At 38.2% G+C, this 24,877-nt stretch overlaps 1 protein-coding gene across 1 annotated transcript in view; it reads right to left on the reverse strand.

Moving 5' to 3' along the window:
* tbkbp1 (TBK1 binding protein 1) overlaps positions 1-24,538 on the reverse strand; it is a 49,941-nt gene extending 25,403 nt beyond the window's left edge. Inside the window, exons 1-4 of the mRNA XM_020918102.2 lie at positions 24,290-24,538; positions 15,711-15,833; positions 7,925-8,029; positions 2,506-2,653 (exon numbers count right to left, since the gene is read on the reverse strand). Of these exons, the coding sequence (XP_020773761.1) occupies positions 2,506-2,653; positions 7,925-8,029; positions 15,711-15,833; positions 24,290-24,538 (625 nt within the window). The remainder of the gene's footprint in view (positions 1-2,505; positions 2,654-7,924; positions 8,030-15,710; positions 15,834-24,289) is intronic.
* Positions 24,539-24,877: the final 339 nt, after the last annotated feature.

Raw genomic sequence — 24,877 nt, forward strand, 5'->3', positions numbered from 1 at the left:
AAAACACACCAATGTAGAAAAGAAACACCTTTTATTATCAACTCTCATCTATATAAGCAGAGACAGTACATACCCAGTGGTGTTTTCAAACTCTGGACAGATACTAATCAACATCATAAAGTAGCCTACGCATTTATTCATGTCTCTGAATCGATGGAACGCCTTTGCAAAATGTCTTTTCTTTGCCGTCAGTTGAGGCATCTGCTGAGGTGGCGTTGACATGTTTTCAGATTTTTTTCCATAATCCTCCCACTGCCTCAACAAGGACATAACTGTACAATGTTCTGAGAGGAGAACATGGAGTGAGCTTAGCATGTGGTGCAGAGGAGAGAGACCATGCTTTACGGTCATAGTATTGCTGACTGCGTGGAATATGTAAACAGTAACATAATTCATCAGATATGTGTCTCGTGTAGGAGGTTTTAGCTTGGGGAACAGTGGCGATCCTACACTGAGATACACTCGTTAAAGATCCTTGTGTTTTGTTTCATTCACACATGTTACTCTGTCTACATCTCTAACGCTCAAAATGCTCTGCTTTTCAAGTTAACAGTTACCTTTTACCTTTTGTTCAGTACAGATTGGCAATTTTAGGAGTGAAATTATCTAAATGATTCAACTAAAGGTGTACGGAGTTTAAAAACACAGTGGTGAGAGAAGAACTGTTTGAACTAAATATGCAGGATTTGTGTATTGTGTATTTTGATGAGGAAATATTAGCCAGGCCTCCGCTCAATTTAATTTCTCTCCAGCGACTAGGTCAGGAATCAGAATACACTAGACCAGGGGTGTCAAACTCATTTTGGTCCGGGGGCCATATCCAACCTACTTTGATCCGAAAACTCATGGAATATATACCCCAAAAATAACAATAAGTTCAAATATTTGTGCAGAGAAACGTAAATCTATTACAGAAATCTTTTTAAATTGATGAACTCTTTCTTTTACAAAATATTATATTATTATGAAGAACCTGAAACTTTAAGAAAAATGCAATTTCAACACAATGTTTTAACATGAACTTGTATGCAAATAGGAATAAGTCAATTTTTCTTGGAAAATCCTGCACTCGGCTCCACTTTTCTCATTTTTGACATTTTTCTGATGAGGGTGTCACGGTCAACCGTCAAAACAATCATCCTTTAAGAGCGTTTGGAAAGAGTCAAGTCTTCATTTGTGCTGCTTTGGTGGGAGGGGCCACGTACAGAGACACTGGAGACCAATATTTTAATTAAAATATTTAAGTTGAAAATCAGCCAAGGGCCAGATTAAAGGTCTTGGAGGGCCGGATCTGGCCCCCTGGCCTTATGTTTGACACCTGTGCACTAGACGGTTCACAAAAACCCCAGAAGTGCGAGTCCGGGCACCAGCCGATCAGCGAAAAGCCATACATTCTGTGTTGTCAACGATTCCTGAGATCAAGCATTTAAAGCCGGAACAAAGAGAATGTTTGGTGAATTTGAATGGGATTTGGGAAAAGCTTAATATACCAGTTAGCCCCGTTAACGGTGCATTACATACGTCAAGACCAAATAGCAGTGACTGCTTAAATAAAAAAGTACCCGCCTAAAGTCAAGCGAACGCATCCTAACGCTGCGAGGTCAGACAGTTTCCACAAAGTGAAACCGGCTGATGAATCAGGCTATTAACATTATAACATAGATCTGAAAATAGCGTAATATCGGCTCTTTAACTCATGTAATCATGCTTTGATTACAATAAACTGCAAACCAAAAAAATAAAAACAACTACTAAATTGCATAAATGTACATCCACATGTTCTCAGTAATACCTGCTGGGTTTTCATGTGTTTGAGTGAGTAGCTGGTGTGATATTGACAAGGCGACCTTTATCAAATAGGTTTTTCTTGTAGAGTGTTTTGCTTCCTTATAAAGCACCTATATTTTCTGATCTATGTTATAATATTGTTTTTTCATCAAACACTCCCTACAGGAAGTCCTCCACTGTGTTTTAAACTCTGCTTTCACTAAAACAACTGGATAGGAGCTTTGGAGATGTAGACAGATAAGAAGGGTTTCTAAAACATGTGTGAATGAAACAAAACACAACTCTACGTATGTTTTTGAGGAGGTAACAACATTATAACATGGCTTAAAGCTCACAAAAATCCATTTTAGGACCTTTATTTACAAGAGAGAGGACATAGGGATAGTTGTAAAATCTGCTAATTAGAAAACACCTTATATTTCTCTTCATCAGTTAGTCATTATTTATTTATTTTTTGTTATAAAAAACAGAATCTTTAGTGTAGGGATGAACACTTTAGCAAAACAAAAATCTATATAGTTTGACTTCAAAATCATAAGTTAGTTTTGTACTTTTATAATTTGATTATTGCAAAAAAGTATTTTTCAGTTCTAGTAATCCTTATTTATGCTTTCAATCCATATTACCTCTTTCCATTTTGACTCCATTCCCAATAAACAAATAAACACATTTTCTAGGAGTACATCGGTGTAAAGAGTACCCATTCATAGTACTCACTGTGAGCATCAGGCCCAGAGTGCAGTTGGAGGTACTGCATATCTTTGCTGTGCAGTTGGATGTTGAGTTTTTGGAGCGAGTTGTCTCTTTGTCTCAGAGCCGCCTCCAGACCCAGGATCCTCTCCACATGTTTCTCCACCAGACTCGTCTGAAAACACATGAAAATACAGCTCATAATCTCCACTCAGTATGTTTGTCATTATTTAATACAATCAATATGTATTATAAAGCAGAGCAGATTAAGAAAGTGAGAGCGTAATCCAGAGTTTTTATGTAGTATTCCAAATAAGGCCACACTACAACAATAATGAGCAGTAGGATTATGGTGTTAAAGTTTGAACTTCTTCTGATCTATGAAATTGCTACCAACTTCTTACAAGTAGAGTTCCCTACAATATGTCAAGTGTACTCAAATGTACAAATCATGCTCAGTTGTCCTCGGAATTGTCCTCAGAAGTTAATACATAAAATATTCTTATTATAGCGCTCATACTATTTGTGTGTGATAACTACATAGGCTTACCTCCTCCCTAATATAATAAAACATGTTCATTAAGTTATATAAAGATTTTCCCAGACTTGGGACTGGCTCAAAGTGTACTCTGGTACTGATACTGTTAGGATAAATAACTAGGCTTAGCTATTTTGTATAATCACTTCTATAGTTCATTATTGTACCGGGGTCATTTGAAGATAAAGGCCTTGATCACAGCTGTGAGACTCATACATATATGTCAAGACAAATGCAGGTTATTCCAATCTAACAGCAAACTAACTAAACAGGACAAGAACTACTGATAAGGATGATATCATGACTTGTTAGCCAGATAACACTCCGGATGGAACCTTGCTGTTATCATAATTTTTTATTATTATTCTCATTTGTTTGTCTATTGTATGTTTTATTTCACTGTTCAGCACTTTGGTAAGATTTGGCTGTTTTAAATATGCTATACAAGAAAATTTGATTTGATTTGATTTGATTGGACTATGCAATGTGCCAAGAGGTCTGGCTGGCCCGTGCACCAATGAAGAGGCTCCAAGTCTAAACCACAGTGTCCTTCCACTATAGTTTGCGTATTAAAGGCTAAATTCAGACTACAGGGCTTAACGCTTAATTCGGATTTTTTTGTGAAGTTCGATGTTTTTGCGAGGTCATTCACATTTCCAATTAACTGCAACTTGTATGTGATCTCCAGTGTGAACAATAAACAGCCCAAAAGTGTCCCGCATGCGCAATGGAGGACACGATGATGTCAACCACAGCGAGTGTGCTCTGTGTTTACAGAAGTTGTCCAAACATGGACGCTGCATTGAGCACCTGGAAATTTTAAAGTTCCTCTTGTCCCGGAGCCAGAACATGAACAACTTACTTGTTTTAAGGAGGAGATTGAGAAGGAGAAGGACGAGGTTTTTGGCCATGGCGTTTTGTGGGGCAGTCCATTGAAAGGAACGTGTGGATGTGGAGACGTAGCCAAGAGTGGTATGATAACGATGTTCTTCACTTCAGTTCATTAACAATTTTCACCTACTTCAGCTCAGAATAGTGACATTTCTGGCTTGTTGATAACGTGTAGGTGGGATGAATGCTCCTTGGCCGTTCAGACTGAAGTCGCGTGTCAAAAGATCGGATATGTATCGCTTTTAGGACCACATATCCAAGTGTCTTGGGTCGCATTTGAAAAAATCTGATCTGTGTCGTTCATACTGTCATTAAAAGATCAGATACAGGAGCACAGGGGCCAAAAAATCAGATTTGGGTCACTTCAGGCTGCAGTCTGAACGTAGCCAAAGTCATTGTATAGGCATAAACACTGAGTCTCTGCATGGGAATGTCAGCACAGACTCCTAGTACAAGTATGACAAGTGTAATTTTTATCTAAGCAGAAACTAACAAACACGAGAGGAAAAGGTCGTTTTTCTCAACAATAATTTCTTCTACATGTGTCTCTAAAGGTGAAATGTTGAGGAGCTACCATGGTGACACAATACACACATTAGTAACAGAGAGAAATGTTGTAAGCTCGTCTGAAAACTCATGAAAAAATACAAAGCCTCAGGAGCCTGTGATCAACACGAGCGGTCATGGTTCTGTTCAGCAACAATGGTGAGTGCAAGTAAATGAAAAACTGCTGCCTAATGCTACAGATCTTATATGTATGAGAGACTTGTTTAAGAGCACAAATCAGCTCCAGTTCCTAGTTCCAGCTAAATCAGTTCTTCATGGTCAGATTGTTTTGAGTAACAGAGCTTCACACCCCCAAGGAATGTTAATGTAGTCAGCTATATCTCTTTCGTTTCTCTTTCCTAGATGACTTAAACTGAATTATCCCTTATCTGTGTAATAAGTACTTGAATGTAACTACTCTAAATATAAAGGTCTGTACTCTAAACTTTAAGATCCATAAAGAGCTCTTAATCAGAAGTGTTCTCAAATCCAATGAGCAGAAGTCAGAGTTCGGAGCAGGGACATGTTAATGAGAAGAGCTTCAGTCTGGAGGCGACATCGACCCTGTGTCACTTGGCCACCATCCGTCAGGCCCGGACTAAACCCCGTCCCTTTAAATCAGTCCAGATCTCATCCCTTTAAATCTGTCCAAACACAAAACTGCTGAGTCTGCATCCGTGGTGGAAGAAGTACTCGATGTTGTTAACTATTAAAACTACAGATAATGGAGCAAAAAAAAAAAAAAAAACACTCACAAAATGTACTTAAAGAGTAAAAAGTAAAAATATTTTGTGCATATTTTGAGGTATTATGAGGCTTCAAATGTCTTGACTTTGAGAAAGATTTGTGCTCAATTTTGAAAGAAAGAACTGCATCAGTACTTTTTTTTCTAGCTATTTTTGTTTTTATTTATTTTCTTTACTTTTATATATTTTTATTGGCTCAAACTACAAATGTGTTAAAAATGAACCCTCAGACTTTTCAGCAGGTGTCAAATTATAATAAAAAATGCTTTTACTTTTCAGTTCTGTTGCAAAATGTAGTGGATTAGAAAGTACAGATATATCCTCTCAAATGAAATGAAGTAAAAGTAAAAGTACAGATATCCACATTTTTTACTTATGTACAGTACTTACATTCCACTAAGAGGAAATCACAAACATTATATAATAAATGTGAGCTTCAGTCTGTCCACCCATGGGGACCTACCTGATCTGGATCGCATTTAAAACTGCACTGTGTGGGAAAAGCGTTTAGTGATCTTTGCAAAGTTCAAAAAGTAATAAAAAAGTTTGTATGAAAAGGAAATTACTTTTTAATGGGTTTGAGGACAGAAATAGTAAAGTGAGCTAATGTAGTATGTCTAATGTTCCTTGTCATGTGCGCAGCCAGAAATCTGAAGTGAGTCTTAAAAGGATCCACCGTCATATTTTAGTCAAACAAATGAGCATTTTACAGACTGTCTCCAGTGTAAATATGTTCATTTTGTTATTGATTATTTGCATCTGATGTCATCAATATTCACTGCTGATGTGATTCTAACAGTAGGCATGCTCTGTCTGAGACTTTGTTTGACTTTAATCTGTTTTACCACAATCTGACCAGAAAGAACTCACTTAGCTGAAACTACAACACATGAGCTGATTTTTACTATTAAACATGCCCCCCTTATTGAGCACAGGCTCCTGAAAATGTGTTTTTAAATCCATTATGTATTTTTCTTTCATCTAAAAACTTTTATGGCAATGTTTGATAATGTGTGCATTGTGTCTCCATGATAATTGATGACTGATTCCGTCATACACACACGTAGACAGTGTTGGAAGTAACGCATTATAAAAGTAAAGAATTACTGTAATGCATTACTTTTTGCTGTAACGCAGTAATGTTTGGCATTACAGGGAAAAAATTGTGATATTTTATTCAGTACAAATGTCAGTAACACGTGTTACAATGCTTTTTTAACCTAGATTGAAGTGGTCGGTTTTTCGTTTATGTTCATACAAATAAAATCACCGCGATATTAGCTGCAGTGAAAGTTACGGTTCCGAATGTTGGGGCGGGACCAGGGGTGCGGCCACGTAGACAGTTGAGTGACCGCAGGTGAAAGGACTGGTGCAGAACTCCACGCTCCATGGGGCTAATTACAGCTGATGCCCCATTGTGTTTTGCGGACACCCTGCTCCATTAGCTCGGGGTTCTCTCAGGAGTGGTCCTAGATTCCAAGTCCTAGTCCAAGATTAGTCCTGGTTTGGTTCTGGTATAGTCTTGGTTCAGACCTAGTTCAGCTCTGGTTTAGTCCTAGTTTAGTCCTGGTTCAGTCCTGGTTCAGTCCTCCTGGTTTAGTTCTCGGTTCAGTCCTGGTTTAGTCCTCATTCATATAGGGCGCAAAAGTTCAGCATCTTCGGCCGCTGATTGTAATTTAACGATCAGCGACAGTTATTTTGGTGAGAGTAACTTAAAGTTCTGCAATAGTTGTGTAATTTCTTACATTTTAAATGCAGTAATATTGTAATGTAACAAATCACTTTGAAATGACAGTAACAAGTAAAAAATAACACATGACAGTTTTGAAATAACTTGCCCAACAGTCACTGCAAATTATCAGTCGTCTGTGCCTTTGTCTAGTCACTAGTGTGCTGTAGTCTTGATGATTTTGATATGACATGCATTTTTGGAAACACTTCTTTCTGTTTAACACAATAACACTGCAACTAAGCAACAAATGACCCCATGTTATAGCACAACTAATAGAGAAAGCAAAGGTCTTACAGAGATGCATTATGGGAGCTTTCTGGTGTTCAACACTGACCTGGACCTGACCTGGACCAAAAGACACATTTCAAACATTAATTTCTTCTTTATCGGCCAAACAACCCCGAGGCTCTGTTGCAGCTTTAGAGTCACTCCTCCCACGCTCCTCTGAAACATATAACGTATGCTCCTACACTTGTGCTTTTATTTGTGTTTAAGCAATATGGTTGCACTTCAAATATACTTCATCTTATCTTATTTTAAGGGGATTCGAAATAAGTGGCTCTTGAAACTTACAAGGATAAGTACAAGCCACAATAATTAATTAATTCAATACAGAAAAGGGCTGACTTTTAAATTACTACAAATATGAATATAGACAATTGCATAAAGCTCTATCGCTTTTAAAATAAAAAGGGATTATTCATCAGTCTCATAAAACACTTCTAATTGGACTCCAAAATCAAAAATGTTTTTCTTCTCACTCACTCCTCACACAAAAAAGTAGTGCATCATAAATAAATATTAAATATGATAAATTATGAGGCTAAGATTGTGAACTGGACCACACACTTGATTCGTTATAAATTATATCAAAATCTCCTCTTGTCTCATTCTAGTTGACCTACTCTCATTTCTGAAAATTGTATCTTGTCCCACCTTGGATATTATATTCCTTTACTGCTTATGTAACTTAAATAGTTGAAATATTCTCACCATCTTGTCCAGGTCTCTCTGGAGGTTGCTTTTCTCCAGGTGGATCTTCTCATAGGCCTGGATCACGTCCTCCAGCTGCTCCTCGCGCTCCTTCCTCTTCTGGAGCTGAAACATAATAAAGTCTTCATTTTTTCACAGTCACACACAGTGTGACAGTGATGGGCTAATCCAACATTGTCTGTAGAGGTTTTTAGAAGTGTCTCTTAAAAGGTAGAAATGGGAACACTTTTGACATTGTGATTCAAATTGAAGACTATATTTCCTCTTTATTGAAGTACTTTTGCTATCCCGCTGGTCTATTCTTCAGTTTAATAATATGGTTAGTGTCTGTGGATGCTTTAATCACATGTTGTTTGACAGAGTAGAGGGCAGATCAGGAAGTCAGTCTAATGATAGAAACGGATATAAATTAGAACAGTGTAGCTGTAAAGGGATAAGAAGTGGGAGTTTTATGTGCAAAGATATACAAATAAATAAGCCTATCAAGCAGAATCCTTTTCTGTGGAAACTGTTGCCAAGGTGAGCTGTGTTCATCAACAACAATACAATGGATGAAAAGGAACTTGGCTGTACTTGGACGGGCTTTTCGAGCAAAGGAATCTATAAATATGAATGCAGATAATAGTTTTAATTAATGGTAGAAAATTTGGAAAAGTTGGTTCAGCTAAAAAGAGTTATACAAGTCTCCAAAAGTTATCAATAATTATGTTATTCAAACCATATTCAGCATCCTATATCTAATTATCAACAACAGATTATTGGGTGCATTGAGACTGGATTTACAAATAAAATATTAGTATTAAAGATGAACTATGTAACTTATTTGATGTTATCGCTTCATCTGAATGTTTCTGTGTATGGCATTAAACTTAAACCCTGCACTGATTTTTAAAAGGTGTTTTACTATACCTTGAAAAAAAAACATAAGTTTTAGTGTGAATCGTTTCACAGATCAGACCTGTAACTTTTAGATAAATAAAATTTATAAATAATAATAAATAATTCCATACTGTGGAACATTTAAGGCAAATGAGTAATGTCTCTAGGGACACAAAAAAGTCACATACATCCTTAAGTTTGATTAAATAACGACATAGAAATCTATTCAATCTATTAAACAGCTTTTGCATTTTAAAGAATGTTAAATTAATTATCACTCAGTGGATATTCCCTCAGGCCTAATGCAGAGATGTAAGCCAAGACGACTGCCAACACTTCACCATTTTAGCACTTTGTTTTACATAAGGGGTACTTAGTGTATGTGTTTGTTTTATGTGGGCACAGCGGCTCAGTGGATACCACTCTTACAACAACAGAGTTTCAGGTGCTCTCTGTGCTCTGTGCTCTGTGCTGTCTGTGCGGAGTTTGCATGTTCTCTCTGTGTCTGTGTGGATGTACTCTGGGCACTCAGGATTCACAAACTCATAAGAATCCATCTCGGAGTGTGCCCACTTTATAGGCAGGGGGACCAATCACGTCACAGAACTGAGGTTTGTGCAGAAGCTACAGGCGAAGCACCCAAACAAACCAAAACAAACATGGCAACACCAACAGATGTACTTCAGCCTATTTTAACATCAATACAGTCTATTTTATTTGTGAAAAATATGCAGAAGGTAAGCACTTTTTTCTCAAATGGATGTAGCAAAAGTTTGAATTTTTCGTCTTGTTCTGCTGTTGTGATGCTTCGACAATCAAATTCATATAGTTGCCATGATGCGCCACATTTTCTGAACACTTTCAGTAGCCATCCCACATTGATAATGTGCAAAACTGAAATGCCACACATGTCAGCCAGGTATGTACCTGGCATACCATACCTGGTATGAGCCAGGTTACAGGTTTCTCCCATCAACCCAAAACATGCTCAATAGTTACAATTCTAAGGTAGTCTCCTGACTAACTCTAGTCTAGTCCTGACTCTAGAAACATTATCATGCAGATGAGTCCCTGAGATACGGTGGTGTATTGCTATCACTCCCCAAAAAATATTTCGGCTCAGTATCACGTAATTACGTGAAAAGTTTCACGTTATAACGTGATATTTTTCACGTTATAACGTGAAATTATCACGTTATTTCATTATATGAAATTATCACGTTATTTCATGATGTGGTATTTTCACGTTATAACGTGAAATGATCACGTTATAACGTGATATGAAATTATCACGTTATTTTGTGATAAGCATTTATCACGTTATTACATGATATGAATTTATCACGTTATTTTGTGATAAGCATTTATCACGTTATTTCATGATATATTCACGTTATTACGTGAAAACATCAATTATGGTTTTGTGTGATTTCATTATAAGATCAGCCACAGCCAAACCACGCTTCCCTCGGTCCAGTCAACTCCAGCCTGAGCATGGCCCACGCTGAAAATGTGGATTCTCCACTCTTGAGATTACTTCGGGCTCGTGTTGTCTCCTTCGCATGAAGCAAGATCGTGTAAGTGTATTTTACTGTTTCGTCCCCAAGTTGTGTTGTCGTACGGTAGCAGAATGCTCTGTAAGCAACTGCTGAATATTAGAGCTGGAGCGAGTTGTTCGCTGTGGGTAGAGCTGCTAAAAGTACCTAGTCTGTTTGCAATTCTGTTACAGCTCCTAAGAATTAGTTAAAGACAAAAGCATTCATTTGACACATTTCGGTGTTTCCAGTTATTTATGAATAATGACCATAAAACATTGTTGCCTGTATGCACTCAGACATAGACAGTGTAAGAGAAGGTTATTCAGAAAATGTGGTGTAGTTAGCTAAGCTAAGCCCCGCTTCAACTCATCTGAGCCCGGCCTGGGCAGGGGACAGCGCTCAGGTCCCTGTGCTCCTCCGGTTCAGGCCGGGCTCAGATGATCTGGAGCGGGGAGTGGTTAGGTGCCTCGGCCTGAGAAGCGCTTTTCTCGAGAAGAACCAAGTGCACGGAGGCTCAGAACAGTAACGAACCAGACCGGATTCACGCTTCTGTCCGGATGCTTTACTCCACCTCAGAACCAGCCGCAACGCTACACCGGAGCAACCCGCACGGACCTAGAGTTCACTGCGCATTCTCGCTTTCCCCGCACGGAACCAGCGCGCAGAGGACGGCACGGAACCGCTCAGCGATGTCTTTACTGCTGTTGGCTGCTGCTGTTACCCGAACTCAGAGCTTCTGGGCTGATGTGCAGCGAGTTGTGTACAAAGTTGTAGGCTACATGTGCTGTTTTATGAGTTTATGATGATAACTTGGGATGAGGACGGCCGTGGTGTTTTATGGTCTTTATTCATGAAGAACTTGAAACACCGACATGTGTCAAACGAATGCTTTTGTCATTAACTATGGAGCTATAACAGAATTGCAATTTTAGCAGCTCTTTGCCCACAGCGAACAACTCGCTACAGCACTCGTTCAGCAGTTGCTTACTGAGCATTCTGCTATCTTGAGGACGAAACAGTAAAATACTCTTACAAGATCTTGCTCCATGGGAAGGAGATAGTGTTCTGGTACACCACGAGCCCAAAGAAATCTCGAGAGTGGAGAATCCACACTTTCAGCCTGGACCATGCTCACGTTGGAGTTGACTGAAGGGTATGGAGTAAGAAAGCTGTCAAAAATATTCGTGCGCGTAAAATAGAAATCCGTGCGTATTTGGGAAATCCGTGCATATTTGGCTGTAGTTGCGCATAAAATAAATATTTGTAAACTCTCAAATGACTCCAGTCGTATATTGTGTGTATTTTATCCATCAGAATACGAATTGAAAAATTACGACGTCATGAATTACAATCACGAAATGAAAATTTACGATTACGCTTTCATCAGTACGAATACGAATTCACAGACGGAACTTTACTGTCAAAAATACGTCATCACTTCACAAACATTATTCATCGAGCAGAAGAAACATCGATCAAGATCAAGACTGCGCATGCTCAAGTTTGTAGCAGAGGGTAAACACAGAGTAATAGCACAAGAAGCTACAACAGCGACCAACAAGTGGGTTAATTAAAATCTATTGTAAAAATGTCTTGAATTCGGGAACCGAACGCTGCTGTATAATATTGTGTAGAAACACCTCCTTTGAACGGGAAATTGCACCTATATGTTAGATAACATAGTGGTAGCCAGTTGGCTGACATCCGACGTAACGTTATCCCAGGGCTAATTAACAAATATCGGCGTTCTCTGTATGTTTAGATTAAAACATTCACGGCTACAGCCACAGCGAGCATCAGTCAGTCTTAACCTTCATCTCAGCTACATTTCAGACAATGGGTTATACATGAGTTATAATGGGTTATAATTAGCAAATCCATCCACGTTACAGTGACGTTATACTTACCGGTAAATACTGTAAACATACCAAGGTGTTGCCTGTAAACACGAACATTAATTGTTGCTGGAAGCTGCATTAAACTGTAATGTGTAACATTTCATTGGCTGTGACGTCGTAACCAGGACAGTTTGGTAGTGTTTGGCGTAAACTGGGACATTTCAGCGTCCTGAGGAACTTTTGGTGGCATTTCATGCGAGAAATGCAGCTGAAGTGAAGACTGACTGATGCTCGCTGTGGCTGTAGCCATGAATGTTTTAATCTAAACATACAGAGAACCTGATATTTGTTAATTAGCTGCGTATCTCGCGGACCCGCCCAGGACCCGTTTTGGATCCGCGTTCAGAACCGGGTTATCTGGCCCGGATCTGCTGCGGTTCTGCCACGGATCTGTTTATTATGTCGTTAGGAGCCTAAATGTGCTTCAGATTTAATTCTGATCCACTTCCTACTGACCTAAATACGCACAGCAACATTTGCATTGAAACTGTACATAAAAGACCTTTTACAGCAAGTATCACAACTAGGATGTAGATGCTTACATTTAAAAACATGAACCTCAACAACTCAAAGTTGGATCAGTGATATTCTAACATTAAATCTCATTATTTAACAAAAGAAGCAGCAGATTTTTACAGTGTAAACGATGTTTATTTTATTCATTTATTACAAATCTTAGAACATGAGTAATTATTATTAACGGTATAGGACTGTATGCCCTTTGAGTTAACCAATGCATTGTTCTAAAAATGAAAATTACAATTTGCAGTCTTTACTAAAATAGTTCATATTAAGCAAAGTTTAAAAAAAAAGCAAAAATACAAATATAAGCCATATGAGTAAAAGCATGGACAGATGAGAGTAGCCAAATATCTTATTCTTAAAACTTAACTTTTACTTCTGATCAATGTGCAGGGGCTCCTTTTGGGGACACTCAGCAGAAGAGCGGTCATCTGGGGAAAAGAATATAAGTTTTGGTTGGTTAGCTAATGTTATCTGTTGTTAAAAGTTATGCCTTACATTATTGTATTAACGCACCGACATGATTGCACTTTAGTCTTAAGAGTCAACACACTGCACAAATAATAATAATCTGTGGTTAAAAACACAACCAGTTCAGACACCGGTGTCACAGTGGCTCCACAGCCGAGGGGAGAGCTTCAAGAGCGGTGTCCAGCCAGAACCGAGCCCGTTAGCAACAACTAATGATCACAGAGCAGAGTTTTAATTCCGTAATCGTAAAAACATATATGAATATAAGTAGCGATATATAAAAATAGTATTTAGGTTGAGATTTACCTCAAGAGATGGAGTTGTCTCGACACCCAACCTCGCTTCATCACGTTAGCTGCTACTGTCGCTAACTTTACTGCTACTGCATTCATCAAAACTGATAAAACACACAATCACAGACGTACAGACATCACAATGTAACGTTAACGTTGTGTACATTAATGATGACTAATACAATTAACTTTTAAACTATTACTTACAGTTAAATCCGCGGACAACAGGTGAGTGCTCCTCCTTTCCACTCAGGTCCCGCTAACAGCTGATGAGTCAATGACGCGTCCGCAAAGCGAATCTGAACCGGTTTAGCCGCGGATTCGCTCATTGATAGTACAGCCAATCCGCAAAGCGGACTGACTGTGGGGCGAATTTGGGGGACCGAAAGCGAATCTGCTGCGGATCCTAATGCTATCAGGGTCCTTATATCACGAAATAACGTGATAATTTCATATCACGTATTAACGTGATAATTTCACGTTATAATGTGAAAATACCACATCACGAAATAACGTGATAATTTCATATCATGTAATAACGTGATAATTTCAATCATGAAATAACGTGATAATTCCACGTTATAACGTGAAAAATATCACGTTATAACGTAAAACTTTTCACGTAATTACGTGATACTGAGCCAAAATATTTTTTGGGGAGTGAGAGCAATACACCACCGTACTGAGAGCTGCATGCGTGTACCTTATAACTTAAGGTATAACTTATAACTTTCAATATGGCTTAAGATACTTTTTTTGGTCCAGATCATTTTTCATTGTAGATTTACATTTATAATTTTACCATGAATCTGGCACAGAACAGAAGGATTTTGTTGAATCTATATTTGTCCTCAGTGGTTGGTCCAAAATGCGTAGGAAGCCTTATGGCAAACACATAAGCAGACTCTTGGACGACAAGTTTGGTCCCAATTATGTTTAATGTTAAAAATAAAGTCTGTGCTATGGTCCCATGTTACAGCAGCGCTAACATACATTATCCTTAAACACATTAAGACTGCATTGTGCTTAGACTGCTCATTTTAATTAGCCTTGGACACTTCTGCTGTACTGTATCCACAAGGACTGACCTCATTTAAATACTGCCAAGTAATTTAATAAAGCTTTTATGATTTCATGTTGGATTTCAACATGTTTTTTTTTTTTGTTTGTTTGTTTTTTTGTTTTTTTTGTTTTTTGGTTGTTGTTCCCAGACAAAGAACTAAACAATTTCTTTGGCCAAAACATTGCACCTTCAGTGTAGAAATGGATTTGATATAAAAACAACAAAATGGAGAAATTGTTTATTTGTTGATTATATTGGTGCCAATCTGATGCATGCATGAATAAGGAGGACTGCATCAGGAAGAGATATGAAACAAGATTTTTATATTCTGGTGCCAGAAAATATGTGTGAAAGGAAAACAAACTTTAAATGTGAAAACAGTAAAGTTTGTTCAGTTCATTTGGGTAATGGGATTGGAGAAAACGTATACTTCAACATATAACTTCTTTTACCCAAGATAAGTAATAGTTTGGTGATTTAATTGTTGAGTCTGAGAAAATTTGCACTGTTTCTCAGTCTCATGTCATTTTTTCTCATTTTTATGTGTAAGCAGCATGTTTTGTTTTGTTTTTTTTCTCCGGGAGACCGGATACAGCTGCAGATCCACTCATCTTTCAAAACGATTTTCAAAGCATGTGGTTCTGGCTGGTCAGGTAAAAGTTTTGATGTTTGCCCAATCAGCTTTCAGCAGTGAATAGAAAATATGTTTACTTTACAACCAGAAGATTTGATTCATATTAAAGATGCACTGTTTGGTTGGGGGTATGCCACTTTCAAGTTTCTATGGAGATGTCATTGCTCTGCTTTGAATGTTCCAAAGTATGACATAAAACAGCTCTACCTTACATTTATTCAATTACAGGTTTATAACTCAACCCTCCTCCCCCCCAAAAAAAACAGTGAGTGGGGTTATCTCTCCACAGATCTGACCTGTAACGTGGTCTGGTGTGGTCTCCATGAAGATAGAAAGGTGAAACGTTCCAGACAAAGCAATAACATTTCCATGGAAAAAGGCATTTGACAGACCCTCCACAAGAAAAGTTACACAATGCACCTTTAATATTCATTCTTACCTGTTCAGTCACTATATACACAGACTTACTGATTTGTGATAATCAGTACCTCATGTGTCAGGACGTTGACCCTCTCCAGAAGATTCCCATTTTCCGACTGAAGCAGAGCCGTCTCTTTGCTCTCGAAGGAACAGTATGAGTTATCTTCTCCAAACTCACTGATCATCGGAAACTGTGAACGAAAAACAAAACAAAAGCTTAGATGTGATTAAAAAATAAAGTAACAGTGTGTATTTCCTGACTCATTATTATTCCTGTTTTGTTGCTTGATTACATTTGCACTTTCTCGACGCTTTCCCCACAAATGTTGGTAATTTTTGATGAGCTCACACTGGCATTATGAAAAATTCAGCTCATATCAACTGTAACTGTGCGTGCCCCAGATATGACTGTGTAGTATTGATGGCATACACTTATTTTTAATACATCAGAGGTTTGTGCTACGGCTGCAGAAAAAGGAAGTAGCAGTATCATAGAATTATACACTATATTATGTTCTGAAACCTACATAAGGTGCCACAACAGCAATTTCTAAGTAAAAAAAAATAAATAAATTAAGATGTACTGTGTAACTTTTCTGGTGGAGGGTCCATCAAATGCTTTTTTTGTGCTTTATCTGGAATGTTTACAGTTACAGGTCAGATCTGTGGAGAAGCGACCCCGCTCACCCCACTGCTTGTTTTTCTAGATATTCATGAGTGATAAAACCACCTGTAATTGAATAAATGTAATGTAGATCCTGTTTAATGTCACAGTGTGGAACATTCCAGGCTGAGCAATGTGACAGACACCAAACTAAAAAGTTACATAGTGTACCTTTAAGTGTCAAATTGTGTATTATAATAGTGTGGAGGTTCAAGCAAGATTCTTGTTTGCGGTAAACCAGGGTTGTCAAACTCAAATTCACAGAGAACCAAAATTAAAAACTGGGACTAAATCGTGGGCCAAACTAAACATTTATTGAAAAATTTCAACAACACCTGCATGTTTTCTCTACTTTAGAGATATGTAATGTTAAACCTTTTTTTATTAAAATAAATGTTTAATAACAGTTTTGCTTAAACACTAAATCCAGAATAAGCAGAATATAAAATAATAATAATTAAAAAAATGTAGATAAACAATGTCTCCATAGTTTGTATCAGGTGGGCCAGCTCTAATACATAATGATATGATCTCGCGGGCCAAAAATAATTACATAGCGGGCCAAATTTGGCCCCTGGGCCTGAGTTTGATATGACTGCAGTAAACAGTAGCTTAGTTCACATTAAAATGTTTGCACACTTTGTTTCACTAAATCTAAATGCAGACAATTTTAAGTTTACCTTCATTATTTTAGAGAACTACTGCCATCAAAATTCATTTTTCATTCGATCATTTATTTTAAACACTGCAGGCACAAAACATACATACATATATTATATTAATATATTATGTAATCATGTTCATTAGTGGGAAAGAAGTTTTAACAATTTATTTAATTCCACTCCTTTACTTTACATTTAATAGCAGGATTTTACATTTGATGCTTCCTGCTGTGTATCTGCACTAAATACCAGACTTCTGCATACAATTAACTTCACAGTAATCTCTGCACTTCTCTCTCTGTAGCTTTTGAAAATGAGCTTTTTTATTTATTTTTGAACTGCCTTAGGTATATAGAAAGTTTTATTTCCACACTCATATTGTTCCATAATCTCCCACCACTTGAAGAGACGCAAACTCTTTTCCTACTTATTTTATATTTTTAATTAATCATTGTGACAGTAATCTTGATATCATGACAAAAGTACTATCTAACCTAATTTGTTTCTCTTGAGATAACATCATACATATACAGTATATTTAACATGTGAAGCTAAGATATTTTTGCATTTCAAACCTAAAATGTGCATAGAGTGAGAGTCTTGCAGTTTGTGTGAGTTCATTTGGAGGTGAGGCACAGTTACATAAACACATGTTGGATCAATATGTCCTGGGCCTAAAGCTCTGAAGGACTCTGGGGCCTGCAAGGTTTTACATTCCTCAGGTGAGCCTCATTAATATTACATAATATATACGACGAACTTATCTGATTTATGGAGAAATATAGATGGTCTATAATGGCTGGGCTTCAAATGATACTGCAACGCTCTGGTTAAATACTGTTTACAATAAAAATTACATATGATTTCTATTTTTAATGTGTTGATTTAGAAAATAAAATTGTGTAATATAAGCCCTATATATTCATTTTTACTTGTTTTGTCACTACAGACGATCTACAATAAATTCTGTGGTTCAGCATTTTTGAATTATCCTTTTTGTTATTTCTGCTTTAAAGCCCTGGAATATAAAGACCATGTATTATATGGGTTTCATATTGAATGAGTGAAAAATTGTTGAAGTAAAAACTAGGAATAGCCCAGTATCCCTGTCTTCATGTATGTGGTATATTCACTGAAAAAGGAAATTCACAAATTCTAAAACTGATCATTTAGATGAAGCTCCATTTATCACACTACACTGCAAACTGTTCAAATAAACAATAGACATTTTCCCATCTCCTGCAGTTCAACATTACAGGTCTTTACAATATTGTAATGTGATCTGAAGCCCAGTGATATTCAGCGGCGAAGCTTGTGACAGATTATACAACCATAAAGAATGTAAGAGCTAATGGGCCGTGAAATATTTAGCGTAGTTTTGTCAAGTTAGCATTTTCTGTTGGAGCAGATGCAAAGGTTAGACTGCTGCTGCTAAATGGCTGTTACAGACACGCTGATGGATAAACAGAGGACCACTTATATAACTACACACATTTACATTTAGAGTGCCGCAGGCTTTTTACACTCTTAAAGGCAGTGGAAGTGAAGTCATTTTCGGTTCGAGTACCAAACAACCATCTCGCATTCAGCCTCGCAGCTCTCTGCTCAGTTTAGCAGTGAATGTTACAGACACAGGTGTCTGCAGTGGAGACAGGAGATGAGGAAAGGGGGTCTCATGGTGCTTTTAAAGTGTGCATATTTTCTTTTTTTTGTTTATATAGTAGACATGTTTTGCTTAGATTAACTGATAAAAATTATTGAATAAACTTGAAAAAGTGTTTAATGCTGTAAAACATGTACATTTTGGTGTGGTGAGTTAAAGCTACAATCTGTACTTAGACTGACCCTGTTGTATTCTCACACATCACAAGATGATATCTACTCTACTGTAGTCTGATAGTCTGTCAACTTTGGTCTGACTGAAGAAAACCAGAGGCTCAACAAAGGCCAAGTGAAGTTTTACAGGTTTACATCTGCTATCTACTAGTGAAAAAATTAAATAGAACAGAATAAAATAAAATAAAATAAAATAAAAGGTGGTAGCTTTAGTGAAAACATGAAAGATGATTTAAATTTATTATAGAATCAATTGATCTAAATAATGAATAAAATCATATGTCTCAGTTTAAGCTGCTCTTTTTCCAAACCTAGTTTTCTTGCCGAGAACACATTCCTATTCAATTCTGCTGATGAAAGCCATATATTTGTAAAGCACAGGTGTGATGGCCCAAACAAAGCGACATCTGCCCAGCTCGCACCTGTCTCGGGGCAGATCCACGAGAAGCCGTGTGGGACAGGACGCACCCGCCAGTGAGTCAACAGCAGTCTGCAGAGTGAACTAACAGCTGTTAGCTTCAGACCATCAGGACTTTAGTCTCACTTACAGTAAACACAGGACAGGGAGGGCAAGAGGGAGACAGGGAGACAGGGAGAGAGGAGAGAGGAGAGAGGGAGAAGGAGAAGGAGAAGGAGAGAGCATGGAAGAGAGGAGGAGAGAGGACAAGGAGAGAAGGGGAAGACAAAGCAGAAGATGGGGAGAGAAGAGGAGAGGGAGAGAGAGAAGAGAGAGGGAGCAGGAAAGAGAGGAGGAGAGAGATAGAGGAGGAGAGAGAGAGGATGAGGAGAGAAGGGGAAAAAGAAAGGAGGAGAAAGAGGGAGAGAGGAGGTCTTTCAGTTAAGCATTCAGTTTTTTTGTATTAATTATGCTATTACACAATTTGTATACATTTTCAATAATACTCCCTACAACCTCTTGAGATGGAGCACAAAAAAATTACACCAGAAGCCTTAGAACTTTGCATATTTTTTTCTACCGTTTACCATTTTCATCACTAGATATGTCTTACAAATAAACAGCACCAGTTAGCTTAGTAAGTTAAATATGTGTGCTATCCAACTCCAGTCTTCTTTTGATGACTTGCTCTTCTGAGTCTCTTACGTAACAAAGCCTCTCTGTATTCTGTGTGGACCATAATGCTGCAACAGCTTGCCTCTCCTTGGTTCACGTTTGCTAGTTTTCCTCCAGAACAACAGAGTCTGACGGCTTTTGTCATTTTGAAACATTTTGTTCTCTGTAGTCATGCACACAATACTGGGACTTGTTCTTTTAGTGGACTGAAGCTTGGAGTTGGAGAAATACTAGGTTAGGTACATAACATAATTAAGGTCGATATTTCAGTTTGGGGTCTATTGATTCACTATTTTTGAAGAAAATATCCAATCAGAAAGTGCACAAATTCTGGACTTATTTTTGTTAGGGTGGTTTTACAAACTTCCAAATGGATCTGATAGCTATGTGCACTTTCAACTAGGGGCGTGGGACTGGGGGGGTAAAGGGTGCTGTTTACCCAGCACCCAGTGCAGGAGGAGCCCCCTCACAAAGTCTAGTATGCCGTTAGTTTATGTGAGCAGAGACGATTTTCAATAGATTCAGTATTTTCCTTTCTTATATTAAACAAAACCTGGAGAGAATATTTGCATTTTGACACATGAAAAGAAAATGATTTAATTCTGACCTGCCCTCCGCTTCAGTTTCAAACAAAGGCCACATGACAATATAATGAAAACACATGAATTCAGGCTTATAGCCATGACAATGACATTCAGATACTGTTTGAGTTAAAGGTGTAACTTTTCTGATGGAGGATCTATCACCTGCTTGTTTGCTAAAGCAAGCCTAACCTTGCACAGCAAGATGGATTTTCATCATATTCATAAGTTCACAAACTCATAAGAATCCATCTTAGAGCACACATGCCGTACGGTTATTCTGGTGGTCGCACCACTGAATGTGGACAGATGACAGACATACTTCAGCCTATTCTATCATCAATACAGACTATTTTGTTTGTGAAAAACATGCTGAGGGTAAGCACTTTGTGCATTTGTGGACAAGGATGATATTTTTTTTGGCTTGTTCCTGCTGTTGTTGATGTTTCAACCAATCAGATTCAAATATTCATCATGGTGTTTTCTGATAGCTGTTGGTACTCGTGTCAACCTGGTGTGAGCCAGGTTAAGGCGAGCCCGCTCACAGTAAGAATGCCTATTGAGGTATTGTTGGGGAATGAAAACTGAATAAATGCAACATAACTTTAATGTTTGAAGAGCTCATGTTACACTATTTTGAGATATTATAATGTTGTTTTCTCACCACAAACATATCTGGAGTTGTTTTATTCACACACTTAACACATGTATGCACACCTGCATATTTAATATAAGACCTTTAAGTGTGGAACATTCTAGGTGGCAGACCCTCCAACAGAAAAGTTACATAAAACATCTTTGAGTGAATTTAAACCATCAAGAATGTAGTAAATCAACGCCTAATCCTCCTTTTGTCTATAATTTCTCCTTCACTACGCTTTCATATTTTATATTATCTAATCTGGTGTCCTCAGGCTGTGCGCTGGTGTGTGTGTGTGTGTGTGTGGGAAGAGGGGGGGGGTGTGTGTGTGTGTGTGTGTGTGTCTGTGTGTGTATCTATATGTATGTGTGCCTGTGTGTGTGCCTGCGTGTGTGCTGGTGTGTGTGTCTCCTCTTGTATCCCTATTGCTGCGTGGTGCTTTTCTGCCTCACCAGTTCAGTAATCCATCCAAAAATGCTTTGATTACCACCACATTCGAGCGTCTCCAGCCAAGCAGAAATGTTCCCAATGATAGTGATATTGGGAGAGCGCAGTAGATGTTTTGGTGCGTTTCTTGCTCTTGCTCGTACATAAATTCACATGATCCAATATTTGAGGCTTTTGGAATGGATTCCATAGGCTTCACAAGGACACAGCGTTATCCATTGTTTTGATTTATTGCTCTCCCTTGGAAGAAAATGTCACTTAATGTTTTTATTTTTTATGTGGTAATATGCTTTGATAAATATTTCAAAATAAATTATAATACTAAACTAAAAATAAAACAGATGATGCTGTACCTTTCCTAGTAGTGGGCCTGCTCCCTGCTTTCCTCCTTGGAGATATTATTGCATCACTTACAATGTTTGACACTTTGGCTTTAAACTTATGGAGACAAGCAGGTGACAGCATAGGCCAAGGTACAGGTCAGATCTCTGGAGCGGTGACCTAACTCAGAGTAGGAACACATGTTTTTTCAGGAATCTTTTAGCAATAAAAGCACTAGTAACTTCAATTTTTATTTCATACTGAGGGCCTGTTTACACGAGAACGCTTGGAAGTAAAAACAACAAAATATTTTTTCAGAAGTGCCTTTCGTTTAGATGGTGATGGCATTTTCGGGGCTTAAAAAAATGCTAAATTCTGAAACCACCCTCCAGAGTAGAAAAGTTGAATACGCTCCACCGTAGCTTTTACACTGCCCAAGACGCAAAACTCTGTTCAGATCTGCTCACGTCGCGTACGGGTTTACATCACATACATACAATACACAGAAACCTGGCATGCATACCCAGTCGAATTCCACACACTGAAGCATCACCCTGTGCACACAGATTTCCTCCTGAAAACACTTCTCTAAATGTAGAATAAAAAGTGAAGATGCGATGCCACTTTTGCATCTTCTGTTCAGACCGTCATCATATAAATATAGCCTGATTCATTCATTCAATTCCAGGTGTTTAAGCACGAGTAGGGGTCACCTCTCCACAGATCTAATGTGTAAGGTTTCACATAAGCCATCTATTGGTGACCAAAATAAATAAATAAAAAGCTTACAGATGGTAGCTTTAAGTGTAAAGATGTATCAGATTCTACATTTGAAAAGGAAGTAATTTCCCTCTGCAGTCCTTTATTTAATACTGATTAAGAAGAGAGCTTTATCCTTTTCTTATCTATCTGAGAACATTCTGGCCTGTTCTATTCTCCCCTGTGTATGATGTGGAGCTCACTTTTGTTAAAATGCAGATCAGTTTCTATGTTTAAATAATGTCCCCACAGGATCAAAGCTGGCCAGAGTCCTCCTTGTGTTTATATCTTTGTGTACAGTCTCATTGCTTATGAAAGAGAGCTCACTCAGCCCGACTGCACTGCCCAAAATAGACTCCACAGATTGTTATAGGCTATTACAAGGGCTTGTCATTCACTTCTGTGCTCACTGGTCAATATGTCAGACCAGACAGATGGAGCTGGAGCTGGCTAAATGTACCCCAGTACAAAATATTTCATCAATTAAAAGTTACAACAACGAGTTTCAGCCCCAATAAAAACTGACGACGGATTCCATTCTTTATGAGTGTCCTCATCAAAATCATACCAGGAGTTTTGTTTTGTTTCATTTACACATGTGTAACACACAAATTCTGTATATTTAGTCCTTCTCTCAAACAGAACATACTCTGTTCCACCTTGTGATGCCATGTGATAATACAGGAAGTGCTTCATACACTTCATAAAATAGAATCATTTGGCTGATAACTTGAGAACAACTACTTCATGACATTACAAGGTGGAATACTGTAGAGCAATTTGAGCTTTGCAGATGTAAACAGACTAATACAAAAAGATTACTCGAACATGTGTGAATGAAACAAAACACAACTCCGGGTATGTTTTTGATGAGAATGTTCACAAAGAATGGACTCCATCAGTTTTTACTGGGGCTGAAACTCCTTGTAATTTTTAATTAATGAAGTAACAGCATTATAACATGGCTAAAAGCTCACAAGAATCAATTTTGCATAATATAGGACCTTCAACAATAATTACTACTTGACTAATCTTGAAGTATTTACTACATGGGAACCAAATTTTTGGTCCCGACAAACAAAAATGTGTGTTCATTTTGTATAATGCTTTGACATTTGTCCCTATTTAAATCAAAGAAGTGGTTACATCAGCACAATCCCAATGAAAGGTTGATGCAGCCAAAACATTGGCTATAAACTAATCTGTAGTCCTGCCATTGTTTGAGCACACTGCACTGTTTCTTATAGGCAAAAGTGTTTGCAAAAACCCTGGAAGTGCGAGTTCGGGCACCAGACAATCAGTGAAGAGCCATACATTCTGTGTTGGCAACGATTCCCGAGATCAAGGATTTAAAGCTGGAATAAAGAGAATGTTTGGTGAAATTTATCAAGGGGAAAGACATTATTGCCCTTCTTCCTACAGGATTTGGGAAAAAAAGTGCCCACCTACCATCGAGTGACTGAATTCTAATGTCAGAGGGTTTCCATGACGTGAAACCGGCTGATGAATCAGGCTAGAAAATATGACCCAAGGACCCCACTTTGAGAACCACAGGTCTAACCAAATGTAGAGCTGAGCCATAGAAAGAGCATATTAAATGTTGCCTTGCTTTAATGTTAGCGTAGGTTTTTTATATAATACTTGATAATAAAAGTCTTCTCTCACCTTGATCTCATAAATCTTGAGTTTCCTCTTGATGCTGGTATTCTCGCGCTCCAGGCAGGACAGCCGCGTCTTGATGTCCTGATAGGCCGAGATGAGGGCGAAGTGGGAGGCGGAATACACATCGTCATTGGACACAGACGAGGAACGCCACGCCACAGAGCCGCAGTCGTCCTTCAGGCCCCCCCCTGCATCTCCTCCTCCTCCGGACCCCAACAGCTCCAGCTCGCCCCCGCCATAGAGAGACTGCATGGCTCACAGCGTCAACCTGGGACAAGCACACACACAGACAGACATCAATTATTCACAGTGTACAATAAAGAAGAGGAGACACAAGACTTGGAGTTTTTTGCATAAAGTCAAAAGGTCACAGTGTGCTAGCTGGCCGGGACGTCACTTTAAATATTTCAAAAGAGTAAGTGCATGACATAAGTGAAAGCGGATGAGACCAAGTAGCCTGATATGAACTTGATTGTGTACAAGACAGTGGAAAAGCAATTTTAGAGATGCAGACAGAAGGAAGAGCTGAAAATGTTGAAGAGCTATTTGAGGAAACAGTGTAAAGAATGAATTAGGAAAGTCACAAGGTTT

The sequence above is a fragment of the Boleophthalmus pectinirostris genome, unplaced genomic scaffold (genome assembly GCF_026225935.1).
Source record: "Boleophthalmus pectinirostris isolate CB_2022bp ecotype Guang Dong unplaced genomic scaffold, ASM2622593v1 HiC_scaffold_14, whole genome shotgun sequence".
Classification (NCBI taxonomy): Eukaryota; Metazoa; Chordata; class Actinopteri; order Gobiiformes; family Gobiidae; genus Boleophthalmus; species Boleophthalmus pectinirostris.